The sequence below is a fragment of the Amphibalanus amphitrite genome, unplaced genomic scaffold (genome assembly GCF_019059575.1).
Source record: "Amphibalanus amphitrite isolate SeventyFive unplaced genomic scaffold, NRLGWU_Aamphi_draft 000082F_arrow, whole genome shotgun sequence".
NCBI lineage: Eukaryota > Metazoa > Arthropoda > Thecostraca > Balanomorpha > Balanidae > Amphibalanus > Amphibalanus amphitrite.
Window position 1 is genome coordinate 760,646 of NW_024881578.1, and position 19,861 is coordinate 780,506.

The window sequence follows — 19,861 nt, forward strand, 5'->3', positions numbered from 1 at the left end:
AAATGTTTATCTCAGAATTTTGATATCGATGACCTAAGGTCAGGTCAATTTTGCGACCTCCCCATTATAAGTCAATGGGAGAAAATTGAAATGCGCCTCTTTTGGACGAAAGACATTATAAACACTCCCAAACACCGAATTACAAGTGGTTTAGACACACTGAACATGAAAATGGTGTCCGTGACCCTTGTTTGTGCCCTGAGGTCATCTTAGGTCACGAATGGTATCTAACAGTTTTTCGCAAATAACTTTTGATAGAGGCATGCTAGAGCGATGAAAACGCCTTATAGGTGTTCAGCTCGACGATACGGATCGACTGATATGCAACATGACCCTTTCCGGTCAGGTCATGACCTTGACCTGAGGTCAAATTTTCAAGTTGACCTTTCAAGGTCAAGTTATAGTTCATTCGATGCGTCTTGACGAGAGAAACACGATGCCGGTAAAAGTAAGCTCTTACAAGGCTTGGGTCAAAAGTTATTGCAGAAAAACTGTTTCCGAAAAAATCGGCTATTTTTGCAGTTTTTGCCCCCTGCAGGCAAAACCGTTGACGTTAGGTCAAATCTGAGAGAATTACTCAGAAAGCGCGTTAATAGGGCTATCGAATGCACTTTTCCGCGGCGCTGTAGCTCTATTGGTTCCCGAGTTATGCGTTGGCTTCTTGGAAATTTTCGACATTCGACCTGGAAATCGGCGAAATTTTGCCTTCAATGACCTCTGGTGACCTCACCTTTGACCTGACAAAAATTGACCGAAGTGATTTCGTCATTATTTTTTACGCTCTTTCGAACGCCGCCTTCCGCGTATCGCTACGTGGCCCAGGAGCCGAGTTACAAGGGGGGGGGGGGTGTTCAAACACCCCCCCCCCAGCAGGGCGTGGAAATCCAGGACCCCCAGCCGGGCGCGGGTTAATAGGTGTTTGGAAGTGTTCAGAATGGTGTCCGTCCAGAAAAAAACGCATTTTAATTCCCTTCCATTGACACTGGCGATAGATGTCGGACTTTCGTCCCCGTCTTGAGGTGAGATGTTCGTTTGTCTGGCCGCTATGTCTGCCTCGAGCGGTGGAGTATTAGTAACAACTGTCGCCTATCACCGGGGCAACCCGAGATCATTTCCCGCTGACCACAGGAGCTTTCGATAAGGTATGACGCGTACGGCGCAACGCCATGCCAACACCCAAGATCTTTCTATGGACCAAAGAACAACTGGCGACGGCCGGAGAAGTAACTGGCCGAAATGTTATGAAACTAACATCTCAACTCAAGACGGGAACGAAAGTCCGACAACTAACATCCGTGATACTAATGCCTCGTCTCAAGCATTCCGAAGAATTATCCCATGGACTTATAGGTAATGGGAGGTGGCAAAATTGACCTGACCTTAGGTCACCGGTATCGAAGTTTCGAGATATACATTTTGTACAACTGTCTACCTTACGCGCCGCTATTTTGACTTGTTTACCCCTGTGACGTCATTTTTACCTGACCTGAAAATGACCTCAGTAAAATTGTAGACTTTGTCCGTCTGTATCCCATGCCATTTACCGCTTGTTTCTATCTTGCTTTGTTCTCGAGATATCACGGGGAGGAGGTATCCGCCCCCCGTCGGTGTGAAGTTGGCGCGGAATGCGGATCCCCGACCATGATATTTAGGACCAAAAGACTATCTCGCCACTCAAAGCAAAACTTCAGGACGTCCGGAACCGAAAACCCATTGACGCGGCACGAATGCGTCGATGGCTACCAAATGCTGTTGTCTGGTATAAATAAAGCGAAAAATTGTGTCTATTTTTTACAACGCATTCTGACGTACGGTAATTAGAGCAGGGGCGTGGGAACTACTTTCAGACTGCGGGGGGAGGGGGGCACACCATAATTGAAATCAACCTAGGGTACCCCCAAACCTAGTTTTCTCGCCGATTTTAGGCCACTTATTTTTCATCCCTTGGCGTTTTCATCAAAAAAGAAAACATTTGCAAAAAAGTGAGATATTCCGTCTTAATGCTGTAGGGGCACCGCCCCCACGGCCCCAGAGTTGGGGGGGGGGGGGGTAAACTGTCCCCACTGCCCCCCCCCATTCCCGCGCCTATGAATTATAGAGAAAACAATGCGTTCAAAGAATCGTAACAGTGATGCCAGTACCAACTTTGGTTGTGGGTGCCCAGAGCCCCTTGGGGGGTGCCCAACTCAGCATTGGGGGGTGCCCGGGCACACCCAAAAGTATACAAATCGACACCTATGGTATGAGCGGCCGGCCGGCCGGCCGTGGTCACGATTCTGCGACGCTTATATCTCAGCAACCACTTGGCCGATTTACACGCGGTAATTTTTGTAGGGCAGCTTCATTCCTTCTACCAAGTATTGGACTATTCCCGATGCATGTGGGTGACCCCTTATGCACGTGCCACGTGCAAAACGAAGAGGTGTCACTTTTGTAATTGTTGCAATATCTCGGTAACTATTTGGCCGATTGCGCTGAAAGTTGGCATGTAGGTAGGCATCCACTAGGCAATGCATATCCATGTGCCAGAGTTGGGGTGCTGCTGCACGTGCGCACGTGCAGGGGTCGATTCCTGATCTCGAGAACGGCTGGACCGATGGCGCTCAAATTTGGTACATGGCTAGCCGCTAGGGACCGGTTAGTAGGGTGCCGTGCAAAAGTCAGTTTGGACCCATTTTGCACGTGCGCACGTGCAGGGTGCCGCTTCCAGATCTCGAGAACGGCCGGGCCGATTGTGCTCAAATTTGGCACATCGCTAGAGACCGGTTAGTAGGGTGCCGTGCACAAGTCAGCTGGAGGTACCCCCTCGAAATTTTGCACGTGCAAGGCTCACCCTCTCGCTCGCTCCGTTAGTCGCCCCAAAAGGCGTTATACTGGTATGTAAAACGAGTGGATTGGGGAAAGACAAGTTTTAACACAAAAGTTGATTTTGCCCCCCCCCCCCAACCGAAAATCTCTGGCGACGCCTATGGTTGATAGTCAAGGCACTTTCAGTTTACCGCATCTAATGCATAAATCGTGTTTGACGCAACTTCACAACCCACACTAGCTCGACAGTATCCACCCCCTGTCTGGACCCCAGTTGACCTCTGAAGCCCCTCCCCTCTCTGACCTCCCGTCTCCCGCTCCGCAGCTGGCTGGCCGACTACGTGATCGACAATAACTCCTCCCTGGAGGAGCGGGTGACGGCCGACCTGGCCATGCGAGCCGTGGAGCTGGAGCAGCAGCGCCGCGCCAGGGATGAGCGGATCAGGCGCAACAGGGAGGCGGCGGCGGCTGCAGCGGCGGCAGCGGCGGCAGCAGCAGTGGGGGATGGCGGCGGGGACGGCGGAGGAGAGCGGGAGGACCGGGAACCGGACGGCGATCCTGTGGAGACGGTAAGCGGTGGGAGCGGAGGGGTGTTGTGGCTGTGGGGTGTGGGACGAGTGGGCTGCTGGAACTTTGGTTGCAAGTACGTGGTACTTGGTGACATCTAGCTGCTAAAGCAGTATCAGCTACTCGGTGACGTCGGTAGCTTTGTTTGTGGTAGTCACTACTCACTAGTCTTGTTTTGCCACGCAAGGCTGGGATTATGTCCTTGAAATTGTGACATGTTTTGATCACGCTGACATTCACCTTTGTTTTGTCAGGTACCCCGCCCCTTCAGTTCCCTCGCCTTGGTTCAATGCTAACTAAATCACCAGCCCTCACCACCCACAGTAACCACTCACCCCACCCGGTGTCCGGCAGGTGACCGTCTCTCAGGCCGCCGAGTCGGAGCCGCCGGCCCGGCCCGCCACCTCCCCTACTGCCGCCCCGGCGGCCGCCCCGGCGAGCCCACTGAACTCCGACCTCCCAGCGGCAGCCGCCGAGGGGGCCCGGTCTCCGCCACCTCCGCAGACCAAAACTCCCTCCCCGGACACTCCGCTACACCCCGAGCTGGAGGCACAGATCCAGGAGGTGTTCACTCGTACGGAGATGGGCCGCCTGGTGCGTGACCAGACGAGCCGGCGGGACACGAGTGACTTGGCCGGCGCCCCGGAGGAGGGGCGGTCGGCGAGCGGTGGCGGTGCTGGTCAGAAGGAGGACAGAGCAAGGGAGGAGGGCGGCGGGACTGACCCAGAGGCCGGAGCAGGAGGGGAGGGCGGCGGGCAGGCCGAGTCGGAGCCGGTGGTGCTCCACCCGGCGGGATCCATGGAGCCGTCCTCCGGCAGAGAGGTACGTGGGTGTTTTCACTGAGGCGAACCCCAGGCAGTCTTCGCGACGGGTGGCCTTGTTGGGTTGGGGTTTGTTACACCGGGCTAGTTGTAGCCTCAAAGTACTAGCTGATTGCTTGTTTGTTTCTTTTCTGTGGTTCTGGTTGGCGCATTGGCGCGGAAATGACACACATCAGGTATTTACGGAAATATGGATAACAATTTTGCAAGCGAACAAGTTCAAACAGTATTGTGAATTGCTGGTCGTTGTTTCCATGCTGGCCACTGTTTCATTTTTCTCCCCCTGATTCAGTCATGGTCTCCACACTAGTTCTCCCCGTGTCTGCCGTCCGTCCGTCCGCCTCGTCCACTGACGCCGCGTCTCCTCCCTGCAGTCTCCGGACTCTCCGGTGCTGGAGAAGGACTCTGGTCAGGGCAGTATCAAGGGGAGCGACTCGGAGACGCTGCTCTCATCCAGCGCCTCCCAGCTGTCCGCACAGGCCAACGGTGAGTGGCGCACGGACGGACGGACGGATGTACGGGTGGGTTTGGACGGACGGACGGACGGACGGACGGGCAAGCAGTGTCTTGATAAAATGAGCCACTCACACGTGATGAAATACGACTGCCGGTACGCAATACATCCATAGGCTGCACTCCGCTCGTTCACATAACTATGTCTGTACAACAACCCTCCCGGCCTGCCCTAGGCGCCTCGGGCTGATGCCTAATTTCGCCCCTTCCACAGGCGTCCCCGGCGGCAAGCGCCGGAACCGTTTCTTCAAGCGCTACACAAAGACGTCGCCGATGCCCAACGATGTGCTGCTCGCCTCGATGTCGTCAATGCCGCCGTCAGGGAACGATTGACAGCGCAGCACTGTGGTCCCCAGCGCTACCGGCTCGGAGAAAGGCCTCAGAGCTGAGGAACGTCGGTCTGTATACCGGGGGCCGATGTTGGGAGAGCGGAGATCGGTCTGTATACCGAGGGCTGATGTTGGGAGAGCGGAGGTCTGAGGCTCGGATGGGGAAGGGTCGTCATACTCCTGCCGTTGTCGGGTGCACTAATCAGGCTAAGGATATACTTTTGACCAGTTTCTGACCAATTGCTGTGATGAGACGGCTGGCGAATACCAATGGTCGTGCTAGTCAGATGCAAGTGACAGGACGTCCTTGAAGGGACGGATGAGGCTGGATGTAACCACAATGTCTGAGTGCCTGTTGAATTCGTTCTAGTCATGTGTGACGTTAGGAAGTCCACGATGCTAGTCACCACCAACTGTGCTGGATGGGTTTGGGTTGCGTTCTCTGTCAGATAACGAAAACATTTTGGGGGGGGGGGCGGGAGGAGGCGGCTGTAATATCGGAAATTACATGAGATATGGGCGTGTCGATGATACAATTGTTGCCATATATGGTACCTATTCTGGTGATTTGTTTTATGCTTTGTTTTTCTAGTTTTTAAGTCGAAAAGAAATAGCTTTATTTTAGGTCATTATTGCTTTTAGGTGTGTAATGTGCATGACCCCGTGGATACATTGCGCCGCCTATAACTGTTATTTATTGCATACTGTCGTAAATTATATGTTGCGTATTTTTCTTTGTTGGCAATGATCCAGGTTGCCTACAAAATCAGCTGAAGCGTGTATATTTTGCATATCGCGGAGAAACATTGCCAGCGGGATATGATCACGCAGTACTTGTGAAATGCTACGAAAGACGTGCCGCGATAGGGCCTTTCGAACTTTGAAGCCGCTGTCCCAGTCGTGCTTGCAGCATGTTCTCACCGAGTGTTTGATTTCATTCGACTGTCAGACTATGTCGACCGAAACCCTGCGCCCCTGTATGTACCGAAGGACTGGTGTCGGGTCGATCGATAAGCGTGCCTGCACATTGCAGCTACCCTCTTTGCTCGAGTTTGTATTCCGTCCACGAGTCGAGTATTTGGTCCATGCCGACCGTCTGAATTGGTGATCTCGGCGCCACTTATTGTGGCTATACTCTACATAGATCTGTTTCGATGTCAACGTCACATGTCAGCACCGTAGATCAATGATAGTCGGCACGCCGTGTTTCGCACAATACTCTGCGTCTAGTCAGCTAGCTGTTTGTACTGGTGCCCGCTCGTGTCAACGCCGTGTGATGACGGTGTTTTCGTGTTGTGCACCGTCGACGTCGGGTTCACCCGCCGCACCGCCGAGCCATCGATTCGTCGCATCAGTGCCTGAGACAGAGCGGGTGTATTTTTCATGAGCCGCGGCCGCGTGGCCGCTAATCGTCATCGCACAGTCCCTCTGTCGTGTCAACTCCGTCCGACTGGTACGAAAGGAGAGGTCGTGTCTTTTGGATAGTGACACTTAGCGGGAATCCAGTATATTCGGTCAGTCATCCCAGCGGACACAAAATACCCTTTTCCATATTACCTATAACTTATTTCACACTTCGCAATTGTGAATAGATAATATGGTTGTACCGCCGGTAACCGGCCATAGGCAGACCTCACTATCCGGTAGGCTGTTCGCCGATGTCATACATCCGCTGGGTCTAGGCCCTCCAGCTGTCGATTCACGCCTGTTTCGTCATCTCTGCGCCACCGACCGGCGAGGCGAGGAGTCTCCCTTCGTCCACTCGCATTGTGCGGTCTGATCCAGAGCAGTACAACACGACACCGGACCAGCCTATACGTGACTGATAGATGTGATAACTTCCGTCCATTGCGTGGTTCGAAAATACATTGTGCCAGTCATTAGCTGTATTGTGTTACACAACTGCTGGTTAAAGCAGGTCGATGATGGGATGGAGTGATTCTGAGGAACTGCGGAATTATGGGATGAAAAGTGGAAATCGTTCGCGCAGCAATCGATTATGTTCCGATAAGACGAAGGCTCTTTTCGAGAGCGTGACGGAAAGGGTGCACGTCGCTAAATGCTGACCAACAACGAGGCGAAGAGCGACACACGAGTCACTTATCACTGAAAACTGTACATGGCGTCGTATCCAAACAACCGTTCACAAGGATACTGATGCCAGCACAAACCGCACACCAGACGTACTGATAAATAACTATGTACGAGCAAACACGCACAAATACTCCCAACACAGCGCGAAGAAGGCTCGCCCTAGACTCAAGAGACCACGCCGTTCATCACTTATTTTCCATTCCAAGTCACTCCACCATCCAAGGTAGTGATGTCAATTACGGAAAATCGGAATACCGATACCAAACCAAATACCAACCAAAACCGTGGAGAAATACCGAAACCAAACCAACTTGGGAACATGAGGAAAATACCAACCTTTTACCAATTTCTTAGCCTCTTAAACATTAGCGATGGTTCATGATACCAACAAAATACCAAACACATTAGGATTGAAATACCAAATACCGAGTTGGTATCGGTTTGGTATCGGTATACCAAAAAGTTGGTATCCGATTGACATCTCTAATCCAAGGCACCACTCATTCCACCATCCAAGTCACCCATTCCACCGTCCAGCATCACCCATCCATCCGCCGGCAGCCATACCGCGCCACCGCCGGTGGTCACCGCCGAAACTGTTTTTTGAACTTGTTGAAGAGCAGGTCGTCGCTGGCTTGGCCGTGTTTGCGCTTTCTCTCTGTCTCTTCGTCGTCCTCGCGGACTCCGCCGACCACCAGCACGGGCTTCTTGGGCTCGGGGCGCTGCTCGGCACGCTTCGGCCGCAGCGGCTCCTTGATGCTGACTGCGCGGGACGGGGAAAGACACGTGTGAACGAAATATGTAGCAGGCCGGAAGTGGAGAGAATGCAACAGGTAGGTACTTCCAATATAGGTGCCTTACGTTAGCTATCTAATCCTACGTCGTCATATAATGCATATAATGCGCTTGGTTCAAGGACGTAGTGAATATGTTGGGAAATAAAAACGTTAATGTAATTGACGTTTCGAGGGACACAAGACAAATTATGCGTCGTATTGGACTCACATCTGTTGTGTTGTACGAAGTTGACAGCCATGTTGGTCGGTACGAACTGGGAGGGACCCGACTTTTTGTTCATCTGGTCCTGCAGCAGCTTCATCTTTGCCGCCTCCGTCGCCTCAATGTTCTTCAGCTTGGCGCTGAGGGTGGAGGAGTGGCGTGGTTACAGCGTGAATAATGTGATCGGCTTGATTGCCGAATACAACGATAAGAATGAAACGCAGGCAAGCCGGTTGTATGGCTACTGTCGTTACGTTTCCGTCAATACGTGAAAAGACCGACAAAATGCCAACACGAAACAGCGTAACATCGTATAAATACCCAACCGAGAACCCCAGGCTAGTTCCGTTTAACGAATCGATTCCCACATTGTTCCGACAGTTTGTACCAGACTAGCTCACGACACAGCGAGCGCAGTAGCGGAGGCTCGTCGACTCACTCTATGCCGAGGTCGATCTCCGGGATACCGCTGAGCATCTGATTGGAGAGCATCTCCTCCGACTTTTTGTTGGAGCTCTTCCTCAGATGTTCCGGCACAGCCTGCAAACACAAACAAAGAAACTCATGTACTAGAAACGGCAGCATGTCGGGGCTTACCAGAGATACAAAACGTACGGGGTTCGGCAACCGATAATCGAACTCGCTCTGACTCAAGACACTAAACAATCTACATTGCTCAGTTTTACACAGGCATCGACAAATCCGACACGATACGACAACCAGCTGGATATTGTACGGGGTCGATTTGGGCAGACAACAACCTCTGGGCTCTGTTTCCGGGATACGACCGAGAAACCCAAACAAATCACGTTAGTCACTCTGTTTTCAGGTAAGCTTGCGACGTAATATGTGTAAATGTTGGCAATATGTATAACAAGGTTTAGACCAAGCGTATCCCTATCATATCGAACTGTATTCATTTATGTTTCATGCAACCATTCATTTTCCTGCCAAGTAAATCTAGATCGACACCTATTTTGGAAGCGCATGCTAAATATCTGTGAGTGATTTTATTCAAAATAATGTATTTAGTCTCATGTGTGTCACATACGTCTCTCTTGTTCCATTGTAACACTGTACCACTGAGGAAGGGCCACGCCCGAATATATATTGGTCTTTAATTTTTTAATTCCTTCAGATATGAGCAAGAGGTTATTTTTCATACTCCTGATAGTCACTCTGTCTTTATCATACCCTCCCCCCCCCTCTCCACGGTCATGTGGGGGGGGGGGGCACCCTGCCATGATCCCGCCGTGTCACAGCCCGCCTGTTCATGGCCCACGGACCGCCCGCCTACCATGAGCGCCGCCTGTTCGGGCGTCAGGTACGAGTTCTGCTGGTCGTCCTCGTTCTCCTGAACACCGCGCCGCTTCTGCAGCTCCGTCTCGATGTACTTCTGCCTGAGAGAGGTCAGAAAGACAGACAGCGGTTATAGCAGACACGATCTGTCTGAGGGGTCAGAAAGACATACAGCGGTTATAGCAGGCACAATCTGTCTGAGGGATCAGACAGACACAGCGGTTTTAGCGGACACAATCTGTCTGAGAGAGGTCAGACATATAGCGTCATAACAAACACGATCTACCTGAGAGAGGTGAGACAGACAGCGGTTATAGCAGAAACGGTATAAATGAGCAAACAACGGTAACGATAAACATAATCTGCCTGAAAGAGGTCAGAAAGACAACGGTCATAACAAACACGATCTAAATGAAGAGTCACCACGATAAACAATATATCTAACCGATCAGACTTCGGTTACACTACATCACTCAGTCATAGCGCACGGAATAGGTACACAAAACATATTTGCAGTGTGCCTTCATTTCTACTATTTTTCTACGCCATTACTTTGCTGTCGTCACCATCCGAGCCCCATATGCCTCCCCGTTCTCACATTTCGGCATCCTCGTCTCGTTTGTTGGTCTCGGCCGAGAAGGAGGTGCCGATACCTGTGTCGTACGCGTCGTCCGTGTCATCGGCGGCCCCCTTTTTGACGGCAGCCAGGTCCACCATTCCACCAGTTGTCTTCTTGAATGGGTCGTTCTGCCATAGGAATACAGAGACACGAACAGGTCAGTGTGGGCCAAGATACCTTACTAATGAATGTGGGTAGGGGAGGAGATGGAAAGGAGGAGTGGATTAAGTACTGCTATTATGATTGCATGGCAACATTTAATTACTTAGCCAATGCAGATTAAAGCTAGCAAAAAGTGTGATGATTAGGTACAGGTCTCGCGGGTTTTAGCGGTAGGTCGCTCGGCGGGCGGGAGGGCAACTAGTTCCGCCCCTGTATCGGCGACCCTTTGCTCCGCCCAGTTTCGCACGAGCGTGTACTACATCACGTAGTAGCGTGGGGGAGGGGAGGGTTAGGGTGGCAGTGTGTGTAGAGGCTAGAACCGGTTTCTACCGCCTGGGCCGGCGACCCGTCATGCGGTCAGGAGACAGGGAAAGGTCAGAGGTCGCATACAATGTGCGGTGCTGTGCCCCGTCCTCTCCACGTGCTGACCAGCGCACGACCCCGTCCGTTGGCCAATCGGTGTTGAGCGGTCAAGGTCGCCCGTAGCCAGCGGGCTGAGTGAGCCGGCGGCCCGGCAGCGTGCCGATCCAAGGTCGTGAATAGTATTAGCCGGTTACCAATGGGGCCGGCAGACGACTGTTTAGCGCTGTTATTTCTTGGGGACGTTTCTCCTAATTATCCGTGACCTGATAAGGCCGGATATCGTGTCACACTACAGTTTATTTTCTGCCGCACTATAGTTCCAAAACTACCAGACACAAAGCTTACCGCAGAAAATGTTGTATGTTACAAATGTTGTATGTTAGAAAATGTAAATGTAAATGTTAAATCACTTTTTCAATCCATGTATCCCTAAGTATTGTAGATATCGTCAGTCGTCACCAAACTTTTTGGATTTTTGACATCATTTTTAAAAGATAGGCATTTGGGTTTTAGTTACACCAATGTTAGGGGAGAGTGGGGTAAGATGCCCAGGGTGGGAAAGACGCCCCACCCCCTCTAGCGGCGAAACAAAGAATCGAACCTGGAAATTAATGTTCTTAGCGTAAAGCGGAAGCCTGCCTTGTTAACTGCACAAAAATTTGCGAAGCTCAGTTGAGCAACGGCTGGCTGATGATTGCATGTTTTTTATTTGCTGCTTTCAAAAAATATTTTGGTGTCAAAACATTGTAAATATCAAAGAAGGTAGATAATTTTTTGCGTCCCTTGCTATAGTCGTGATACATTATCATGCGTGTACTGTGTCCCAAACAGTTTGTTTCAGGGTGTAGTTTTATGGCTAACAAATTGTACTGATATAATGTTACTTCGGTACCTTGGGGTAAGATGCCCCCTGTCCTGATGGGGAAAGACGCCCCCCTAAATCCGTAGGCTGTCCTTCAAACAGCCCTTCAAATCATTTATTACATACTTGTGATGTAGACAAAAGCCGATCTGGGACTATTGAGAGTCCAGTACGGTTGGGTGCTCCCCATGCCGGTCTCTCGGCCCACACAGCGACTTTTTGGGCGGCATCTGACTCTGAGAGTCCTCACGACGGCCTCTGTGGGCCCCATTATTGGCTCCAGGGCCCCTCACGACATCCTTTGAGGGCTCCCACGTTGGCTCCACGGGCCGCGCTGGCATCTGAGGTCCCCACGATGGGCTCGAGGGCCCTCAAGCATCATGAAGACCTATGAGCAGTAATCGCCACGCACTTTCAGAATGTGGATCGCTCATGATTGTTCAATACAATACAATACAATACAATACAAGAGCCCCACAGTGGTCTCCGAACGCCACCATGGAGGCTTGTTTGGCCGCGCTGGACTATGATGGCCCTAACGATGACCTCTGAAGCCCCTTAGACTACTTTGAGGGCCCTTTTGATGACGTTTGGTGTCTACTGCCGGCTCGAAGGGACTACTGATTCGTTCAGGCGATTCACGTGCCCATTTATGTCACTTCTAGTGCGGGGGGCATCTTCCCCAACGCCAGGGGGCGTCTTTCCCACCCTCTGGGGTAAAATGCCCCCTTTCACTTCTTCAGGAAAATGCTTAATAGCAAAAAAAGTTATCATATTTCAGGCACGAAAGTGTGATATTTTTGGAGAAAAATGATGTCGGCTTCCGTTGAAACTCCAAGTTTTTGCTTTCCCATCGTCATTCTCGAATAATATACCGGGCTTCTCAAAAAAGCTAGACGGATTTCTTTTGCGAATAGAGGATCCCTAACAACATTAAAGCAAAATTAATGCACGTGGAAAAACGGAGAATGTTAAGTAGATTTATATGATACATTGGAATTTAAGCTTAAAAAATGAAGCCGTGGTCTTAGGAAGTAAAAGCAAAACTCGTGAAATTATGCTTTCGGAGACTAAGTCGGTCGGTTCGACACAACGGAAGATCCGCAAACACTTTAGGGCAAAGAAAGCACCATATTGAAACAAAATTTTCCACATTATTGACAAGTTTCTGGCTCGAGGAAGTGTTAACAATAGGTTCACGCAATGCAGGGAACACAGCGGCGGCCATAAACCCAATCAAAGGCTCACGGCGAACACCACTCGTGTGAGAGGTGCGCTACTCAGACTGTCAATGGTCAGCGATATCGGGTGGCTCCGGCAACGTTTTGGAGGGTTCTGCAGTATCGGGATGAGCAGAGATCCGGAAACGTTTAAGACCCAATGGTTCCAGCAAGACGGTGCCACGCCAATACCGCCAAAGAAAACTGGGAGGGGCTGTGGGAGCGCTTTGAGCAGCGCGTGATCTCGAGGTTCGAGACACGCCCGTGGTCGGCGAATTCCCCGAACGTAACCCCACCGGACTTTTTCCTATAGGACCACCTCAAGTCCCAGGTGTACCGAAACCACCCAAAAAGTTCCTAAGATCATAAGGATGCAGTGAAGTCAGCGGTGCGCCGTCTGCAGCTTTCCGTGTGTCGTGCTTCAGCAGAGGTCGCGCTGCGCCGGGCTAAACTGTGCATTTAACAAAAAGGGAGTCATCTTGAACATGACCTCGGCGCGGCTCAAAAAGGTGACAGCCGAGGGTCGAAATCCCCTCAAACGAAATGTTTTTGATGAGGCTTTCTGGTGACTCCCAATTATTTTTTGTTACACTGATGCACCCTTAAATATATTGGTTATAAAATCGTCTAACTTTTTTGAGAAGCCCAGTATGACATAGCAAAACCCTGGGCATCTTTCCCACTCTCCCCTGTTTGTTGTTATCTTTGTTATTTTTTAAGCCAAATCCATATGAGTCGCCTGAAGAAGCGTAAATCCATATGATAGGAGATAAATATGCCTTAGCCTTCGAGTCTTCGACTTTTAGGGGGAGAGGGGTCCGAAACGACCTTTCTCCCTTTTTCAATCCATGTCTCCCAAGTAGGTATTGTAGATATCGTCAGTCGTCACCAAACTTTCAGGGACCCTCTGGGCATCAATTTTAAACCATGCGGGGCCGTCTTTTTCCAGAGAGTATGATAGGTTGGCCAAAAATGACATCAGAATAACGTCATGGGTCTGCAATTTTCGACATTAAAAAAAACTTTTGCGGGAATAGCTGCCACGCCTACAGTTTTGAACATAGATAAAAATGTGTAACACAATAAGATGTGTATCATTAAAGCATATTATTTCAGCAATCATCATATTATTTTCCCAAAAACAACCGAAAGTTTTTTTTAACTTCGAGAAAATCTTGATGTTATAGAACCTAGCCCGCGCCCCGTAGGGGGAACGCCCCTTGTCCTTTTCCGTATATATCTCCTAAACGACTGTAGATATCGTCACCAAACTTTCAGGGCCCCTCCGGTTATCAATTTTACACATTGTGACCAAAAATGTATCTAGAGGCTATGATAAGTTGGCCGCAAATCTGACGTCATGTACTGCCATTTTCAACAAAAAAGGTTTCGCGGGAAGCGCTGTCAGGCCTACAGTTTTGAAGATAGAGAAAAATATTCCGAAAATACTCCGGCTTCAAAAATCGACTCCGACTCCGACTCCGGGCATTTCCCTATAAGTGCATATCATGATAGAAAAGTTCATGTCGGAGGTCTTTTTATCTTGCCTGAGACAATCATTCGCGCGTTCAATGGCCTTCCATCGCAGTTATAGATACTTTAAAAAATAGCATTCAGTACCATAAGCAGTTTCTAGCACAGCCGGTCTTCTGGTTTTTCGCTAAAAATGATCGTCCAAAACAGAAACCTTGCCTTAGCTTCGACAAAGTCTGGTTTGGAAACATCAACGAGCATCATATTTCCAAGCAAACATGTGTAGGGCTGAGGGCATGACTTTGAGCTATGCCAAATTAACTCCGACCCCGGAGTCGGAGTCGGTAAGATTTTGGCGACTCCGACTCCGACTCCGACTCCGGTCAAAACTATCGACTCCGACCTACTCCGAATCCGACTCCGACTCCGACTCTGCAGCCCTGGCCGGCTATCCAACGCCGTTTAAATTTTGAAAATCGGCCGGTAACTTTCCGAGATCTTGGGGGCGGGGCGAAACGCCCCCCCCCCCCCCACGGGTGGTAGGGTCCGCCGATAGCCCTACGGGGCGCGGGCTAACGCGGTCCATCGATATGCAAATTATCAGATCAATAGTTCGACTTTTTGGAAAACTTATGGTGAAAAAATTCACAATCGGCATCAATTTGTCAAACTCCCATTTTCGGCCGATCTATGCCGATCTATGGCAGCTACGATTTTTTGTATAGATATACGTGGCGATCCGCCACTTAAGAAGAGTTGTTCGAGAAAAAATGAGGGGAGGGGTTCATTCGACCGTCCTTTCAAGTGCAAATAATAATTGTTATAAAAACGGTAACATCGGAAAAATATAATTCATTGTATCTTTCTCAATAAATTATTGTGGATCATTTCGTAATGATGGATGCATTTTAATAAGCAAAAGATATTTTTAGTTGATCTGAGGCCAGTTTCACCAACAGCAAAATCGCCGGCTGCCGGAATATTTTGCCCATAGCTGTTACTTTTTCCTATCATTATTTATGATATATTAGGTAAGGGGTTATTAGTTGACCTTGAGGGAGACTTCTAAAAAAAAATACTGGCAGCCGGCTATTTTTTTTTTTTTTTTTGGTAACACTGGCCTCAGCACACTTTCATTCTATTCTATGCCTAAACCTATCACCCCGTTCCAGCTCCTCCCAACCCCTGTTTTCATAGACATGCCACACCGGCCGAGCTACAAGGCTGGCGGCGAGCGCCTCACCCCTCCCTACACGCTAAACAGCGCCGGGCTCTCGTGACCTCTAGCTTCACCGCCCGAGGGCTCGGCCGTTGTCCAAGGACGCCCTGCGCGCGGGCCGCAGTGATAGCCTCTGCTGAGTCCCGCGCTTCCATTCACCGTTTACTACGCGCTGGGTTCATTCATGCCTCTGTGTTTCAGCGTCCTACCCGTTGGGTGGCGCCACTGTAGTCATAGGCGACTGCAGGGAAGCCGCGGTCAGAATGCCCCAAACGGCGGATTTTGAGGTTTTCTTTCAATTTCTCCGAAACTATCCGGCATACGGTTAAACCTTTTTCCATGATCATGGTAGGGAGCTATAAGAATAAATTGGTCACATCTTCAAGCCTACGAAGCTGAAGACGAAAAAGATATAGCCGGAAAGGCAAAACCTACCCTTAAAGGGACCCTCCCACCTTCAAAAAAGTTAATGAATTGGCACGAAAGTGATGTCGCTCGGTTCAGAAAGAGCGAAAACGAATATCTACCAAATTTTATCGAAAAATATTCACCGGTTTTCAAGATATTAGACTTTTACTTTTGTTTACTTTTTGGGATCTCCGCTGTTCCTAGCGACTTTATTTGAAAGTGCGGCATTTGTTGCGCGCAAAGCAGCATATGCCACCGCGTGCTACCAAACGTTTTAGTAAAAGATTTAAAAATCGTTAGATCTCCGCTGACGTCACAAATTCTAAGGGGGCATACCAATGCACTAGCCCCTTAGAATCCGAAAACTGCAAGTTTGAAATTCCATATCTCCGAATTAAAGCATTTGTCGATGTTGTGAGTGCCCAAACCGGTATTTGCAGGCCATGGCCACCAATTTGGCTATCTCAACTCAAAACTAATGTTAAGGTGGGAGTGTCCCTTTAACCCTCGCCCTGGCAGGGGGGGGTCGATGCGACCCCCCCCCCTAAGGTTTTTCGAAAATAGCGTAAAAACGGCGGCGCGCAGCGCCGCCAAATTTGGCACAGCCTATGGGGCAACCTTTTTACATATGACCTGAAAATTTCAGGTCCAAGTGACCTTGGGTCAGGTCACCAGGTCAGAAAAACCGGTACAAGGTCATGGTCAAATTTCCATTTTCTTTATGCACCTGTCCAACTCACAGTTTTGGACCGATTTCCTTCAAACTTTCAGGATGTGCTAAGTTCACCAAGTTGTATAACATATATTCCGGTTTTTTGGATGTCAGTGACCTGAGGTCAGTTAGAGGTCATTACGTCATAATGTTAAGCCTATGGGGAAATACTAAATTCGGAAAATACTGGAGATATCCGCTTCGTTCTATCACTTTTGTGCTTTGAAACCACAGTACTTAACAGCAGGTCACTTGGTGCTTCTTTGTTTGGTGTACTTATCCATGGGTCAGGTCAAATGAGGTCAACTGAGGTCAAATGACGTTTTTGCCAATAACTTGGCACATAATGACGCTAGAGCTTAAAAAATGTTATCATTGTGTTCCTGGTGATCAGCCGAATCGAATGATATGCAATATGATGCAATTTGGTTAACTTGAACTTAATTAATTAATTAAAGTTTACTTAAAATTTAAGAAAAACTTTAAGTACACTTAAGCAAGCTAAAAAGTATATCATTCGACGCGCATTGACGTGCTAAGTTCACTGGTGCTTTTCTTTTTGCTTTATCTCAAATAGATCAAAAGTTATACGCAAAAAACTTTTGACCTGTTTTTAGCGAAATTTTTACATTTATACCCCCCAAAACCCCCCTAAATATCGACCTAGAGCAACCAAATTTGCACAGGGGCGAGAACTTCAGGGGGCCCACCTACCTACCAAATTTGGTGTTTCTAGGTGCCATAGGAGCCAATCGCGAGGGGGGGGGGTCGCATCGACCCCCCCCCCCCTGCCAGGCCGTGTTATGAAAAATGCCCTGCCAGGGCGAGGGTTAAAACCCGCGAGACCTGTACATCACAGAATTCATACCTGCCCACATGTCTTCAGCTTTTGAATCATGCATGAAAAATCAAGCACTGATTCCCATTCATATACTTATCAGATACCTAGTAAATATCAGTAGGTGGAACTATGGTCATGAGTACCCAAATATAGGAACGTTCCCATTTTTGGGAACGGAGTTCCCAAATATGGGAACGGGCGTTCCCATTTATGAGAACGGAAGGTAATTTTTCGGCCGTTCGCCCACTAAAACTCATTAGTGCATCACGTCTCAAAAAAGTGCACGCTAATTTAAGTATCTACTAAGTCTCTATAAAATTATCTTTAATCTGACCGTTGAACAAGGAAATTGACCGTCGAATGATATTTTTAATGATTTTTTGAAATGACGGAATGGTGAAAACATGGGTTATACTACATTTAATTTGCAATTTTAAGGAAAATGAAGCGTTTTTTACATTTTGAGGTCAAGTATAATAATTTTCGCCTGGTTATGAAGTTTCATACTAGCGACACCAGATGCTGACATATGCAAGCGAACACGCGGACAGTCCCGGGGTAATATTGTTGACATTTGGTGTCGGGGCGCACGACTGCATGGAACGTCAGTGATTTTACCGAACTGCTGTTGTAAACTCAGTTTCAGTGGTTTAAAATTATTCAGCTGTATTTTATCATCCCGGAAAGACATATTTTATTTGGATGCTAGCTGTTTAGAGTTGTTTTATAAGGAGCGTCATGAGCGTGGTTTTTGTCTTCCGTGTTTCTAAGCGTAATCGTTTTGGGGGAATTTCTCTTATATAGGTCGCTCTGTGTGGCTTATTTATAATTTTTATGCTGATTTCGATCATTCCTCGTGCCCATCCTACCAGGCCTTTTGCCACTTACACTCATCAAGAAAGGAACAAACTAGATTTTCATTGGGACTAGGTGTTTTGAGGGTGTAACATATTCAGCGTTCCCATTTTTGGATACTTCCTTGTGCTCGTCAACTATCGGTGATAAACAGACAGGTGCTTGACATGTCTCCACCCTCGGGGCGGCTGGTGGATATAGGTATGGAAGACCTTGTTGAACATTGCTGAGCGTTGTGAATTACGTAATCCTGCAGAGGGGGGCGTGCCCGCTGCGAGATCGACGGGAATAAAAGCGCAGAAGACCGGGCGAAACATGCGACGGTCTTGCCGGAAAGGTCATCTGATGATTGTTGCGTTAACAATAATTTGCGGCGTTGGACGTGATGCTTGTTAATGAAAAGAGCCCCTGAAAGGCGTCGGTGAAATCGTTCCCAATTTTGGGTACGCCGTTCCCATAATAAGGAACGCTTGCAGCGCCAGTGTACGAGAGCGTTCCCAAATTTGGGCTCGCGGCCCGGATGATGGACTGCTTTAGAAATAGGGGAACGATTTGAAACTACGATGGGCCTTACAATATCAAACTCTTTCCCAACAATATTGAGACAAATATCAGGCGGTTCACGATCGTTTGATATTTTTTGGACGTCATTTAACGGTTCTTTTTCTTGTTTTAAATAATGCCTACATGGCGTTCCCATATTTGGGTTTATCGTTCCCAAACATGGGAACGAAAATGCGTTCCCGAAAATGGGTACGCTTGACCATAGTTCCGCCTACTGATATGGGGCTGACAAAATGACACAGCTCCTACCTTCTTTTTCGCATCCTTCTTAACATCTCCTTTAGCAAGTGTTTCAATGTCAATGCCACTAGCCTTCTTACGTAGCTTCTGGAGCTCCCGAGCTTCCTCCAGCTTCTCACTGGAATGAAAAAGTTACTGTGACAGAGACGTGAATTACACCACTCTGAGTCTGGTGTCCAGTGTCAACAGAAAACAAAACAACAGTATTTACTGCAGCCAAATCAGCAGTGCTAAGTCAGATGATTCAGTCGGAATGTCAAGTTCAAGGGCCAAAAAGATAACACCATTGATAGGCACCTAACAACATTATAGCAACCAGTGATATACCTAGCGGCTTGCGACCAAACCTTATTCCCAACCCCTTCTGGACTGGAAGTTCTTAATTATTCAATTTCAATTCTTCACAATAACATGGAGTGGTTCTGTTTGATAAGAAAACATCAAAATAGCAATCAAATTATCAACATGCACAACATACGCTAAGGATAGCTCCTCATCATCTGATTGGGGTGCTTCGTCACTCTCTGATGAGGCCTTCCGCTCCCTTAGCGGTTTCTTTTTCACTTTCTTAAACATTCTTTATATTTTTCAATATCTCAGTAGTTACCTATCATCTATGCCCGAAACTGCAGTTACATTTATTTTAATCCCTCAAGAACCAAGGCCGTAAACGTTCTTTTGGATTTATTATTTTTAGGGATTTATCCACAGCGTTCATGCAAAGAAATATAATGCTTAGGAGCGCTAGCAATGTGATAAATGAGCAAATCAAAGTGGGCCTTTTGCATGCATCAGCCATTCTTCTCATTTAACAGAAAATTTTGAACATGTTTTGACTGTCATTAGAGCGTCATATATACAACAAATGAATAGTAGAGATAGAATTACTTTTG

At 48.5% G+C, this 19,861-nt stretch overlaps 2 protein-coding genes across 5 annotated transcripts in view; one reads left to right on the plus strand and one right to left on the minus strand.

The window, feature by feature from the left end:
- The window catches only part of LOC122379655 (ADP-ribosylation factor-like protein 13B), a 27,064-nt gene extending 20,143 nt beyond the window's left edge, over window positions 1–6,921 (plus strand). For 3 of the 4 annotated variants that reach the window (XM_043362031.1, XM_043362032.1, XM_043362033.1), the window contains exons 6-9: window positions 3,134–3,377; window positions 3,730–4,197; window positions 4,571–4,682; window positions 4,924–6,921. In XM_043362031.1, the coding sequence (XP_043217966.1) occupies window positions 3,134–3,377; window positions 3,730–4,197; window positions 4,571–4,682; window positions 4,924–5,042 (943 nt within the window). In that variant the 3' untranslated portion in view covers window positions 5,043–6,921. The remainder of the gene's footprint in view (window positions 1–3,133; window positions 3,378–3,729; window positions 4,198–4,570; window positions 4,683–4,923) is intronic. The other variant, XM_043362030.1, reaches the window with a different exon arrangement.
- Window positions 6,530–19,790, minus strand: LOC122379657 (telomere length and silencing protein 1 homolog). The gene is made up of 7 exons (XM_043362034.1): window positions 19,447–19,790; window positions 18,978–19,086; window positions 10,029–10,177; window positions 9,429–9,531; window positions 8,571–8,671; window positions 8,138–8,271; window positions 6,530–7,895 (listed from the first exon to the last, which is right to left on the minus strand). The coding sequence occupies exons 1-7, from the start codon at window positions 19,542–19,544 to the stop codon at window positions 7,717–7,719; spliced, it is 873 nt and encodes a 290-aa protein (XP_043217969.1). The 5' UTR covers window positions 19,545–19,790; the 3' UTR covers window positions 6,530–7,716.
- Window positions 19,791–19,861: the final 71 nt, after the last annotated feature.

Coding starts and splice junctions, on each gene's coding strand:
- LOC122379657 (XM_043362034.1), bottom strand. CDS start 19,544: ATGTTTAAGAAAGTGAAAAAGAAACCGCTAAGGGAGCGGAAGGCCTCA. Junction 19,087..19,446: donor GATGAGGAGCTATCCTTAGC/GTATGTTGTGCA, acceptor TTTTCATTCCAG/TGAGAAGCTGGAGGAAGCTC. Junction 8,272..8,570: donor GAGATCGACCTCGGCATAGA/GTGAGTCGACGA, acceptor CTCCACCCTCAG/CGCCAAGCTGAAGAACATTG.